At 41.0% G+C, this 14035-nt stretch overlaps 1 protein-coding gene across 4 annotated transcripts in view; it reads left to right on the top strand.

The window, feature by feature from the left end:
• The window catches only part of MGAT4D (MGAT4 family member D), a 99977-nt gene that overhangs the window by 75063 nt on the left and 10879 nt on the right, over positions 1–14035 (top strand). For all 4 annotated transcript variants that reach the window (XR_004377124.2, XM_032805292.2, XM_032805293.2 and 1 more), the window contains 2 exons: positions 6454–6568; positions 8807–8937. Coding sequence is in view for 3 of the 4 variants with exons in the window: in XM_032805292.2 (XP_032661183.1) it covers positions 6454–6568; positions 8807–8937 (246 nt within the window). In the remaining variant the exon portion in view is untranslated. The remainder of the gene's footprint in view (positions 1–6453; positions 6569–8806; positions 8938–14035) is intronic.

Genomic DNA, 14035 nt, shown 5'->3' with positions numbered 1-14035 from the left:
CATTCGTTCCTACATGAAGGACAATCAACGGATTCTTTCCCGCTCCCGCTAGGATCCTTTTCAGCCTCAGGTCCACATCCTGTATCTTAGCACCCGGCAGACAGCACACCCTACTGTTCTCCCGATCAGCTCTAGTTACAGGCCTGTCTATTCTTTTCAGTAAGGAGTCTCCAATCATGTAGACCTGCCTTTTTCTGGTGACAGTGTGATTCCCTGGTCCGTCCCCTGCTCCCACTGGCCGCAAGTCCCCTTGATTCCTGTTGACCCTTACAATCCTCCTGGGGCTCATATTTGGTGTTGCCTCCATTGACTCTTTCTTGAGTGTTAACTGCTAATTTATAACCCATCATTTTGTATGTATATTTGGGATTATGTTTTCCAATGTGCATTACTTTGCATTTATCAACATAAATTTCATCTGCTGTTTTGTTGCCCAGTCACCCAGATTTGTGAAATCCATGAGAGGACCTTTCCTCTTATCCCATGACTGCTTACTTTGCTTAACAGACTTTAATGGGGGATCTTGTCAAGGGCTTTCTGAAAGTCTAAATACATTACATCCACTGGATCACCCTTGTCCACTTGTTTGTTGATACCCTCAAGGAAGTCTAATAGATTGGTGAGGCAAGATTTCCGTTTACAAAAGCTGTGTTGACTCTTCCCTGACACATTGTGCTGATCTATGTGTCTGATAATTCTGTTCTTTACTATCATTTCAACCAGTCTGCTTGATACTGAAGTTAGGCCTACTGACCTATAATTGCTGCTGGAGGCTTTTTAAAAAATGTTACATTAGCTATCCTCCATGTATTGGGGTGGTCACCCTGCTCCTGCCCGGAGGGGTTAAAAACAGCCTGGAAGAGGGCTTTGGCTGTGGCAAGCAGCTCCAAGGCTGATTGAGGCATGACCCCAGCTGAGGCTGCTTCCCCAATCGGGGCCCAGTTGGACCTTATAAGAGGGCAGCGGGCCAGAAGCAAACAGTCTCTCTCTGCCTTTAGAGAGGGAAGGGCCTGGCTGCTTAGAGTGGAGCTGGGCAGGGAGAAGGCCAGAGGAGATCCGGCCTAGAACCCTCCCCTTCCTCCCCCGGGCAGGCTGCAGGCCTTGTTAAAGGCCCAGAAAAGTACTGGGGTTGCAGAGGACAGCTCAGGGGTAGGCCAAGGCAGCAGGTCCAAACCCCCCTTTCCTGTGATGAGTGGCTTGTACACTGCAGTCTGCCCCAGTGAATGGGGGCTAGACAGTGACTGGCAGTAGTTTAATAATGAGGTGAGGTGAAGATAGGGGGTTAGGGGTTCCCCTGAATGGGGAAACCTGGATTGGGGGTTGCTGCAGAAGGGCAGAACCCCTCGGTAAAAGGGGCACCGCGGGGCAGGAGGGACTTGGGCCCAGCGGCAAGTGGGACACCAGCCTGCAGAGGATGCTCTGGAGCTGGAAAAAGAGCTTATTCCCAGGAAACCAGCAGGCAGCACCGCAAGGGTGAGTCTCGCACTGTTACACTCCAGTAATCTGGTACAACGTCTGATTAAGTGATAGGTTGCAGAACTACAAACTGTGATATGTGATTTCATATCTGAGTTCTTTCAGAACTCTTGGGTGAATACAGTCTGGTCCTGGTGACCTATCACTGTTAATCAGTTTGTTCCCAAACCACCTCTATTGACCCCTCAATCTGAGATGTTTGCTCATATCTGTCACCTAAAAAGAATCACTCAGGTGTGGGAATCTACCTCACATCCTTTGAAGTGAAGACCAATGCAAAGAATTAATTTATCTTCTTCGCAATAGCCTTAAGCCCTACTTGAGCAGCTTGATTGTCTGGTGGCCCGACTGATTGTTTGGCAACCTTTGTGCTTCTGATTTACTTTTAAAAAACTTTGCTGTTAATTTTTGTCTTTTATGACTTGTTGTTCAAATTATTTTTTGGCCATCCTAATTATACTTTTACACTTGACTTGCCAGAGTTCATGCTCTTTTCTATTTTCGTCACTAGGATTTGGCCTCTAATTTTTAAATATGTCCTTTTGCCTCTAACCACCCTTTTTACTCTGTTGTTAAGCCATGGTGGCATTTTCTTGGTGGTCCTACTATTTTTTTTTTTTTAAATAATTTGAGGTATGTGTTTAGTTTGAGCCTCTATTTTGGTGTTTTTAAAAAGTTTCCATGCAGCTTGCATCCATTTCACTTTTTTGACCCTTACTTCTAATTTCTGTTTAACTTGCCTTTTGAAATTAAATGCTAATAGGGGTGGGATTCTTTGGCATTTTCCTTCTACTGCATGTCAAATTTAATGACTTTATGGTTGCTATTATCAAACAGTTAAACTCTTGGACCAGATCCTGTACGCTACTTGGGACTAAATCAAGAATTGCCTTTGCCCTTGTGGGTTCCAGGACTAACCGCTACAAGAAGCAGTCATAAATGTTGTCCAAAAATTTGATCTGTGCATCCTGCCCTGAGGTGACATGTTCTGAGGTGATAAATCCTCCCTTATTAGTGGGTTTTCTGTTTTGTAACCTCTCTAACCTTCCTGAGCATTTCACAATCACCGTCACCATCCTGGTTAGGTGATTGATAGTATATTCCTACGGCTGTACTCTTATTATTCAAGCATGGAATTTCTATCCATAGAGATTCTATGGTACAGTTTTGATTAATTTAAGATTTTTACTTTATTTGACACTATATGCTTTCTTTCACATACAGTGCCATTTTGACTTTAATATTAGTGGAAATCAGTAGGGATGATCTTAATCTCAGCCCAGTTAATTGAAAGAGATCTTGTGTAGACAAATTACAAAAGATGATAAAACTAAGATTAACTGGGAGAAAAGTGTACAACAAGGCAGTTCAGTGAAAACAGCAAAAAAAATATATACATAAAAAATTATCCGTGGTGGGGTCTTAAGGGAAAAAATGCATTTTCTGTATTTATTTTAAGTGTTACATGTTTTCACTATATTGTCAGTAAGCACTTGAGTGGACTGGGATTTTAAAGTTGCTCTTTTAATCCTAGTTGGGTCCTGGCCCAAAGACCATTTAAATCAACAGGATTCTTTTCATTGACTTCAGTGGACTTTGAATCAAGCCCTCTGTTTGGAAGATCTCCTAAGTAGTGTCATCTTTTAAGTGTTTTTTAAACCTGCAGCTTTCCTTGTTTTTTTAAAAAAGGGAGGGAGTCTCTTATTGAAATGAGAACTGAATTTTCTGATATTGGGGCGTGCTAGTTTCAAGTAAACAGTGTTTGCATATTTGCTGAATAGTGGTTTAAAATGCTGTGGCTGGGGTCCCAGGGAGCTACACTGGAGTTACCCAATTAGGGTGAACTGCAAAGAATGGGGCAAACAATCTGCAAAGCTGGTGGATATTCCAATACTCAGATTTACCAAGCCAGCACAAAACAGTTTCTGTAATACCTCACTGGTTACCCAAAAGCCAGCAACACAGTTCTCTAAAGCAACCCAACCTTAGCCCTCTACCCAGATACCGAAGTCACATATGATTAATAAGATTTTCAGTAATCTTCATCATAAGGAAGTTCTACCAATCCCAAAGGATCACACACATTACTTCCCAGGTTAATGAATATTCCAGATCTTACCCAAATACACGCTACAGCCAATTCTTATTAACTAAACTAAAATTTATTAAAAAAGAAAAGAGTGAGTATTGGTTAAAAGATCAGTATATATACAGACATGAGTACAGTTTGAGATCAGATTCATAGTAGAGATGGTGAGCTTTGTAGTTGAAAAGTGTTCTTTCAGCATTAGTCCATAGGCTATAGTTCAATGTTCATATTCAGGGTGATCCAGATGGGACTGGAAATCTCAGTTTTATGACTCAAGCTTCCCCTGCATGAAGCATCAAGCAGATCTGAGATAAAAAGGATCAGGACCCAAGATTTCTTTATATAGTTCCAGGCCTTCTTTTGACAGCTCGGAGTCTTTAGGTAAACAATAGGCAATCATGGAGACTTTGAAGTAGACTGATTTCCTAAGCATCACGGGTAATTAGCTACAGGGATTAATATAAGGCAATTGCCTGTCTTCCACCATTCATATAGATTATTTGCTATACATTTCAGAGAGATTAATACAGTGATATCACTATGTTTACAGTTCATTAAAATGTTAATATTTCCTTTTGATCTCTGAATTAACAGAATACAGCATAGACAGGGACTGCTTGATTACATTGTTAACCTCTAACAATATATATGTAAACACACAAAAACAGAAACATTATCTACCAATATGTCCCTAAAAGTTGAATCTGGGTCAGTTAGCCTGCAAACTGCTTAACTCTTTCTGTCCATGTGTCACGAATGCAAATAAATATTTTTAGATAGTCTGAAAAAAGGGAAATAATGCTTCTCTAAAATGTTTGTTTGAAATCTGAACAACTGCCATTTTCCATTGTATTTTACTGCTTTTTTTATTTTCTCATTTTCTGGTTTCCTTAGTTGAAAACCCAATTTTAATACCAACCTCACTCATATGAAAGTGCCTCTTTTAATCTACGAAGTACTAATTAACAAAGAGAGAGATGCCTATAATCTTGTGTTCTGCTAGGCTCTCAGATGTCGGTCTTGACAACTAGATTATACAGTTCCACACATGCCTCCCCTTCATCGCTAAAATTCCTGATCAAGCACTGCACAACCATTGCATTGACTTGCTTTCTCTCAACATCATAACAAAGGTGTAACAAGAGCAAATGGCTGGAAACTGGCACATTCATTAAAAGTTAGACACACATTTTTAACAGTAAGGGTGATTAACCCACTGGAACAAACTACCAAGGGAAGTGGTTGATTCTCCGTCTCTCAACGTCTTCAGATAAAGACTTGATAGGCTGTCTGGAAGTTATGTTTTAGCCAAATACAAGTTAAGGGCTCAATACAAGAGTAACTGGGTGAAATGTAATTGCCTGTGAATATACAGGAGTTCAGGATAGCTGATCCAATGGTCCTTTCAGGCCTTAGATTCTATGAAATTTCATCTTAGATCCCTTCCAAACTGACTTCTTCTTTCTCTGCTACTTTTAATTGCTCTCATTGAAGTCTTTAATGATCTTTTTCTGACCATATTTTGGGCCTCTACTCATCTTCATCTTCTTCTCTGCTGCTTTTTGATGTTGTCAGCCTTTTTCTTCTTCTTCTTGACATCTGATGCTGATTGGGTTTTTGAGATAGTGTCCTCCCTTGCTCTTCTTCCCGCCTTTGATAGTTCTGTCTATATCTCCTTGGTGGGTTCTCCTCTTCTCCTCTCTCTTGAGATTTCCCCAGTGCTCTCTCCTTGTCTCCTTGCCATTCTCAGTCAATGTCCTGCCTCTAGATAATCTCACTAGCTCATATGGTTTCAGATGTGATCTCTTAAAAATCTATTTCTCCACTGAATAACTGTCTCCTTACATTGACTCTCGCATCTCATTTTATCTCTGGCATCTCCTCTTGGATGTCTTGTAATCAGTTTAAGCTGATGACGTGATCAAAGGAGACTACTAATCTTCCATTCCAAACCACCTACCTTCTTTCACTGTTGACGCACCATGATTTCTGTCATCTCAGGGTTATTTCCCCTTCCTTGTCCCACAAATCCAGTCCCTATATAAGTCCTGCTAATTCTTCCTCCCCAACAATTCAAATTCCATTGTTTTATTTGCATCACTACAGTCAAATCTCTCATTCTGGTCTTCATTATATTCTGCCTTAACAACTGCAATAGCCTCTCTCTGGCCTTCCAAATATATACTTTGTCCCCATCAAACCATACGAATTGCAGCTGCTAATGTCCTTTTCCTTGTCATCAAGTTGATCATGCCACTCTCTTCTGTAAAGAGGCTACCCATCCACTCTTGCATCTAATTTAAGCTTCTTTGCGCTAATTGTAAAGCTCTGATTCTGCCCCTTATTGAGCTTTGCAACACCTCTACCCTTATTCCACTAGTATTCCCCTGCCATGTCCAGCAGTTTGTTAGCTTATCACACAATTGCCTCCATGTCCTCTCCCATGCAGCCCCATACATGGTAAAACCTCCGTGAGCTCATCTGCAAAGCTCTACCCCATTCACATTAGAAGTCTCTCTTAAAGAGTCACTTCTACCATGCTTCTTACACTAAATGGAGATTACTTTTTTATAAATGTTATTGTTTCCCTTACCTTAACCTCTGTCTGTCTATTTATCCTTAGATTTTCTTTAGATCTCTTGAGATAGGGACTCATGCTTTCTTGAATATCTGGAAAGTGCTTAGCATGTTATGGGTACTACTGTAAAACAAATATTTGTGTGATTCTGAAATGCAGCTCTTTTGAGAAGACTAGAGAAATCACTATCATGTGCTAGAGTCTGACACATGATACACTTGACAGCAATAAAACAAAATTATATAATTTATACATATTAAGATAATCTCTATGTAAGCAATGAAAACATCAGTTTCACCGTTTTTTTCAGCTAGAAGATGATATTGTGGCAAAACCTCAGTACATTGAGAAAATAAAAAACTTTGCTCTTGAACAGCCCTCTGATGAGTGGATGATTCTTGAATTCTCTCAGCTTGGATTTATTGGTAAGTGTTGCAGCTCCAGTAGGATCACTAGTGGTCAGCTCAGACTCAGAGGTGCACTACTAATGTAAATTTTACATGGAATTGTGTTTCAACTCCTGGAAGGGCTAATCCCAGAAATCCCTGATTCTCGAGGAAATGCTACCACCACGTCAGACTCCCAATCTGTGTTCAGAGTCTCTCAGTGTCCATGCTGTATGGCACTGAGCCTGTAGGCACTATCCTTATAGTGCAGGATCCCATCAATCCAAGATCCAGTCACATTGTAGTCATTCCCACAGGGAACAAGAGGTCCTACTGTGTTCCCAGCTCCTATTTAACTGTCTACACACTTAACTGGACCCAGGAGTTAGCCCCTTCTTCCCATTTGCGCAATAATTTGAGGTGTGGCAGGCTTCCAAAGATGCTTATTGGGATGGTTAAAGACTTTATTTACAATTATATAACTCTCAGTTGAGAGATGGGAAATGTGGGTAGGAAGTGATCCTAGGTGTTGTGGGGGGTGCAAAAGGTTTCTATATGCCAGTTGATGATTGCATAGCAATTCCTAAAAATTCAAGATTAAAAATAAAATGCAGCCCCTTTGCAAATCTATTTTAAATTTTTTGGAAGCTGTGTGTCCTTGTTATGGCACAACCAGAATGATGTTCTAGAAGTAATTTTAAATAGGTTTGATTGCCAAAATGTCAATGGGCCATATTCTGCGATTGGCTCCAACTGATTTCAAGTCAGTGGACTTTAACTCATTGTCACTGGGAGCTATGCATACTCATCCAAAGATAAAACTTGGCTCATTGGTTGTTAGTGCCCTTTGAGTTTGTTCATTAAGTCAGCTAAGTCATCATAAACTAGGAGAAGTTTGTTTTGCTTTAATGACTGTTAGTATGACTGAACTATCTGACAACATAGTGACTAATCACAAAATATACATATTATGAGTAAACAACATTCTCAAGTTTAACAGTCTAGAAATACGAACAATGGGTAATTCAAAAGTTATTTTGTTTCAACAAACATGTTGAACTGCATCCTGCTCCTGAATGTTGTGCAGAGGAGGCAAACTTGTCTACAAATCTATGGAGGGGCATACAGGAGGGCGATGTCGATGCAGGATGCTTCCCTGTTCCATTTAGCTGCCTTCAGCTATCCTGCAAAGCAGGGACATGAGACATTGTCTGGGGTTGGGTGTGAAGGTTAAATGGATATGAGTCTTCAAACTCACAGTTGCATCAGTTTAACTAAATCAATTTAAGATTACATCTTTAGCTAAACTGGTTCAACTTTGGCTAAGTCTATATGTATAGTGACATATACTGCACACTCCCCTAGCACAGGTATAGGTGACAGCATAGATGGTGAGGCACGGTTTAGGTGAAGAGTTAAGACATGCCTGAACCTCAGAGTACGTACTCTGCACTATTCAATAAACTCCCAAGCAGTGTCTTCCATTGCCAGAGACTTTCCTTGTCCAGCAGGGGGTAGGCAGCAGGGACAGGATCCACAGCAGCCTGCAGCAGGTAATGGTTCCAGCAGTGGGGAGCTGCTGGAGTCTTTCCCTGCTGCCCCAGAGCCTTTTACTGTGGCATGTAGCTATGTATGGCAATATGGATGCAGCCTACTTTTTCCTATGGATTGTAGCTACACATACACCACACGCTGCTGCCAGCAATGACAAGGCCAGAACATGTAGACCAGGCCAAATCCTGCAAATGCTGTAGTCCCATCTAGCATCAACCCCAACGCTTAACAGTTTTAAAGGTGCTTAACTGCACGTACAGTAGGTGCTAACAGATGTTTCATATGGGATTAGTAAACAGGAGATGAATTGGTTGGTTTTTTTTTTTTTTTTTGTTTAAATCATGCTCTTTCCTTGTTTAGACAAAATTTATGGGTGAAAGCCTGACCCTACTGATGGGAGGTTCCCCCACCAAGGGAGGTTCCAACAAACATATTGAGGGAGATCGTGGAAGCTCCTTCACTGGAGGTTTTCAAAAGGAGTCTGGATAGCCATCTGTCTTGGCAAATTCTGCATCTTGGCAAAGGGTTAAACTACATGACCTTGCAGTCCCTTCTAATCCTTTGATTATGTGATTCTAATGGTAAAACTTCTGTTAGGTTCAGTAGGATCTGGGTTCTACCCTATGTGCTTGGGTGCAGGAAGAAAAACATGGGCTGCAGTGATATGCATACAGGACTAAATATGACTGAAATGTGTGATTTCTTCTTTTATTTTGTTTTCAGGAAAGTTGTTTAGAACTAAAGATTTACCACTCATAGTAGAATTCTTTCTAATGTTCTACAAAGACAAGCCCATAGACTGGCTTCTAGACCACTTACTCTGGGTTAAAGTATGCAGTCCAGAAAAGGATCCAGTAAGTATTTCCATATTTTATTACTACAAAATAAATTATATTATATATCACAGTTAATACATGATTCAGTTTCAAAAACAGAAAAGTAAAAATCCCTAAAACACATTTATGGAATGTGCAAACAGTTGTGGGGGATTGTACTGTAATGTGATTCAAAGTATAATTTAACTGAACTATTAGCTTGGACATCTTGTGTTAATAATTTGTTTGATTTCACTCCATAATGAAGTAAGCATGCACAACTATATTATTAACCAGTAAAAGCAATGCTTGCTGCTTAATATATGCTATGGCGACATAGGAATTAAAATGGCAAGAACAAAGATTAAAAGTAAACATCAGATATGAAATAGCTCTTTCTAAGAAACCTAATGAGGAAAAATAAGAATTTAGGTTCTAGTACATCTAGATGGCTTTTGTGGGCAGACTTCTGCGTTTACATGAAGTTCCACCGATTTTAATGGGGCTTCTTATGGGTTCAGGAGTTTGCCTGTGTAGTCAATTGCAGAACTAGAGTCTTATGGTGCATATTGTATTGAGACTTAGCATTTGATTTCATGGTATTTTCAGACTGCTAGGATACTTAAGGTAAAATTTATACATTACTAATCAACACCTTAGTTAACTAAAACAACCAGTTGTAAAATCTAATTTGTTTGAAACTGTTCATGCTATTTACCTTTTATATTTCCCTCTGTTTAGGAGTGGAAGACTGGTTTGTTTCTAGTCTGTTTTACTGTCTGGTCTCATGAGTTAGGAAAAGGCTGTAGTATTTGTTTTCAAATAATGCAGGAAGGTGTTTACAGCAAAACCAACCTAACCTACCAGTTATAGGTTCCAGGTTCCAGTTCCAGGTTATATTGGGAGAGGTGCCATTTCTAGAGTTTCAAGTGTTTCCAATAGCATCTTAACTATGTGGTTATCTTTAAAATAGTTCTATTTTTACACTCCTTTTTCACTTGTTTAGACGGCGCTTGAGTGTTCTCTAACTCCGACGCTTACACAGCCTGTGGTGCCTTATGTCACCCACCATGGCCGCCTTAGATCCTGGGCTGGGCTAAGCTCTCATGAAATGGACTGCTGACTACAGTACAGGGGCAACAAAAGGTTTCCCTCCCCCCTCATTTTTAGAGTTCAGATGGTTTTACTTGAGGATAGGATAGTGACAGATCTCACTCTGTGTTCTTTTTAATGTTTTGCATGTGTATTATTTTTAGTTGGTATGGGTAGAAAATAATTTCATGTGAGAAAGATATGGGATGTGTAAACGGGTGAGTGAGGAGAGTTGAGCAAGTGGGCTAAAAAGACTCATTATGATGACCTGCTGTAAGGAAGATGAGCTTTGGATATGATAGAAGGTGGTTTGTTTTAAGCTCCACCAGTACAGAGGACTTAAAACCGCCTTAAGGAGGCAGCTGAGGGTTCCCCCAGAATGGCATTTCACGCTCCTTACTTAAGCATAGGAGGAACCAGGATCTCACTGCAGTAATACCGGGCTGGCAACCCTGCAGCTCTAATTTATCCAGGGACTGAAGTGGCCCCAATCTGCCTCTGGGACACCAACAGTGGGTGATGGCAAGATGTTATAATGTCATCTCTTCCCCCTCCACATTCCTCAGATGCGCTGAGCTCAGCTCCCAAGGACTGAGCCCTTAGTTTTCATTTCAAAAAAAGTTCGTAGTCCTTAAAGTTATGAATGATACATAAACCAGGAAGATAAAACAGCACGTGTCTCTGCTTCTGTGTTTTGCTTCAACTTGGCAAAAGTAGAGTGAGGACAAGAAGTTTCTAGTGAGTTTCACATCTGCTATTCAAAATTCTGTGGGTAGCAGTGAAACTGTGAAGTCAAGTCAATTGCATGCTGCTGTTGCAAGAGGAATGAGCAGCAGCAGAGGCAGCTATTTACAAGAATGCCAAAGACAGGAACTGGAGGAGGGGTACAATAGGGCAGACAGTCTTTTCCCCAACCAGCAGTTAATAAGCTGATATGAAAGATGAAACCTTCAAGCAGAGTTCAAGGAAGGATCCTGAAAGTAACTCTAACACCTTCCCTTTCCAAGCAACTGGAATTCTCACTAGTATGTTGCCCCAGCCTATCCACCTCTGGTTTAATCATCTGGCCAATAGGTTAAGTACATGTTTCCATCCTTGGCAATGTGTTTAGGAGCCATTGTATAAGCAACCATATCTTTTCACTAAATGTTGGAGGAGTATAGTTGACGAATGGGTGCAGACATCAGGTCCATGGGCACTTCAGGAACTTCATCAGATCTGCCTTTAAAAGTGAATGTATAGATTCATATAATTTTATGAAAGTTCAGATCCTTTGAGAATGAGTCAGTAGCTCTCCAAATTCTCACCCAAAAGTAGAATTATCTAAAGGGGTGTGTGTGTGTGTGTGTGTACACTTCTGAATCTTCCAGACATGTGGAGCAGGGAATAGAGCAACATGTTTTGAACTTTCCTCTTACCATTATAACTCAGGTTATTATGGGAAGGAGGAAGCTGGCTGCAGCAACATGAAATTTGTTGGTAAAGTAGATGCCAAAAGCATCATAGCAACAGAAAGGATGCATGTTGCACTGAGGAGAAGACACAAAGCCTGTCTCATCACAGATGATATGCCCTCAGTGTAAGGTTAGCGATAAGTAAACTCACTGGAGTGGAGGGAGACTAATGGGGACTGACATGTAAAAACAAGAACAACAACAAAAACAGCCCTCACATCTCTGCAGTCCTCCAGAAAAACATCTCAGGTAAATTGGATATCTAATCAAATTGATATTTAAATGTCACTGAGGTGCATATAAATTAAGGTTACATTCACAGTGTGATTGGAACAAATGTTTTGGTTGTCTCCCACTTTCTTCCCTGGATCCTGAGGGTTGCAAGGATCTTAACTAGACTTCAGTACAGGTTAGAGTAGGCTCACCATTCCTATAATGCAGTGGTTCTTAACTGGGAGTCTGTCGTCCCTTGGAGGTCTGTGAGCCATTTTGGGGGGGGGGGGGGGCGTGTGTGAGGGCCCATGGCTGAAGCCCCAAGCCCCAGTGCCTCCTGCAGGGCTGATGTCAGGAGCTGCAGAGCTGAAGCCTGGAGTCCCAGTGTCCCCCGTGGGGCTAAAACACACACCTTTTAGCTACCCCTGCTCCCTGCATCCTGAATTACCCTCCGCTAGCATATAGCTCCTAGCTACCCCCTGCCTGCACCCTGCGTGGTTTTCAAACTTTTTAAGCTGAGCCCTCCTCTTTGAGTTATAATTTTTGGTTGTATCCCTGCCCCCACAACCCAGACAGCCTAGGTGGCCTGCTGAGGTGCGTCAGGCAGTGGAGGTGGTATTCCCTCCCTGGGCCCTAGTATGTGGAGTTGGTTTGAGTCCTGCCGGGCCCTGCCTCCCCGCCCCGCCCATAGAAGTCAAACTATGCCTATGCCCAAAGGCCTCACCCCCACCTGGTGGCCAGAGCCCCAAGTCCTTCCCCCTGCCACACACACACTGGACCTGGATTTTTATAGCATGTTATAGGGTGTGGGGGTCTGAAAGAAAAGGGTTGAGAACCCTTGCTATACTGTATCGTGCTCTAACTTTGCACACAACACACCCTAGGCTGGGACCCTACGCCTACTGAGGATTTCTCTATGACTGCAGTATCCTCATAAGTTGCTTTAAGGTGGGTAAGTCCCTTTTGCATTGCTGCAGTGGCACAAAAAGGGACATATTAGAGACCAAGGTTCTGGTGTAGTATTTTGTAGTTACTGTGATTATGGTAAAATACCGTACAGCTACACACTGATTCCGCCAATAACATGACCCAATTATATCTTTTTGTTTCAAAAGGTGTAGCGCCCTTTTCTAAAGAAACAGCTGCCAGTGCATTGATTTGCATTCACTGTCTTTTTCTGGCATTGTTTTACTGAACATCTGCTCTAGATGCACATATAAAAACACTTTATTTTATTTATATGTCCTCAGCTATCTTTGAGTATCTAATTAGTACTTCAGTAAGAGCCATAAATCCCATCTGAGATTTTGCATTTGAGCTAGTTAGATGCAGCTTTTCCATCCCTTTTCACTTTAACTAATACTGCTAGAACTTGCATAACATCTTTCATCTATAGCGCTCAAAACACTTTACAAAGTTGGTTAAATATTATCATGCCCATTTTAAAGATGTGGAAACTGAGATACAGGGAGATTAAGTGATTTACCAAGGTTGCATAGTGATTCAGTGATGAGCTGAGAGTAGAATCCAGGGCTTCTGCCTGTAGTCTGGTGCTTTATTCTATTTAGGTCATGATGCTTCCTTATATTTATCATTATGGCCTATTATTTTTAGTGTCTCAAACTGCACTGCTGTTTACATCCAGAGCACAAATCACTTTTAGGGGAATATTCTCATCTGAGAAGACAAACGGATGGAACAAGACATCGCAGAAATTCTTACTGAAAGGGAGTACTTGCATTTCCCAGTTTGTCAATTGTCCAAAGTCGTACCTAAATTAGAACAATAAAATTTAAACTTAGTGCTTGAAAGCGCCATGTCATTCTCAGGATGATCGAGTGTAATGTTGTAACAATTACCTGTATCAAACACAACAGAGCCAGGAGTGGAAAAGTGACCAGGATCTACAACAAGGAGGTCAATGCAGATTATGGTCAGAGCAGTTTGGTAAAAATAATATGATGAGCTCAAAAACTGAATTTTTTCAGAGAGAACCTGCAATAAGATACAGCTAAACTTGTGCTAGGATTACATTCCTCCACGCTTTAGACAGAAAATATAGACAGGAAAGTGGCTTTAGTTGATTTCTCCTATTGTTATTTCTTTGACCAAAAAACTTCCAAACAAAACCTAGTAACATTCAAACTTTCTGAGAGAATAGAGGCTTAAGTGAAGAGTTCCAATTCTGCCTTACGTGAATGGTCCTTAAGGAGTCTCACAGAAGTCATTGGGATACTCACCAAAGGATTACTTTTGTGAATATGGATTGCAGGACAAGGCTTGTAGCTATAGCTATGTAATGAAACTGAATTACTGATGGTAGACCTATCCCTTTGTTGTTGGGGGGAAAATTCATACACATGACCTTTTTTATTTCC

The sequence above is a fragment of the Chelonoidis abingdonii genome, chromosome 5, assembly GCF_003597395.2.
Source record: "Chelonoidis abingdonii isolate Lonesome George chromosome 5, CheloAbing_2.0, whole genome shotgun sequence".
Classification (NCBI taxonomy): Eukaryota; Metazoa; Chordata; order Testudines; family Testudinidae; genus Chelonoidis; species Chelonoidis abingdonii.
The sequence above is the reverse complement of the archived record's forward strand: the minus strand, read 5'-3'. Positions and strand labels throughout refer to the sequence as shown.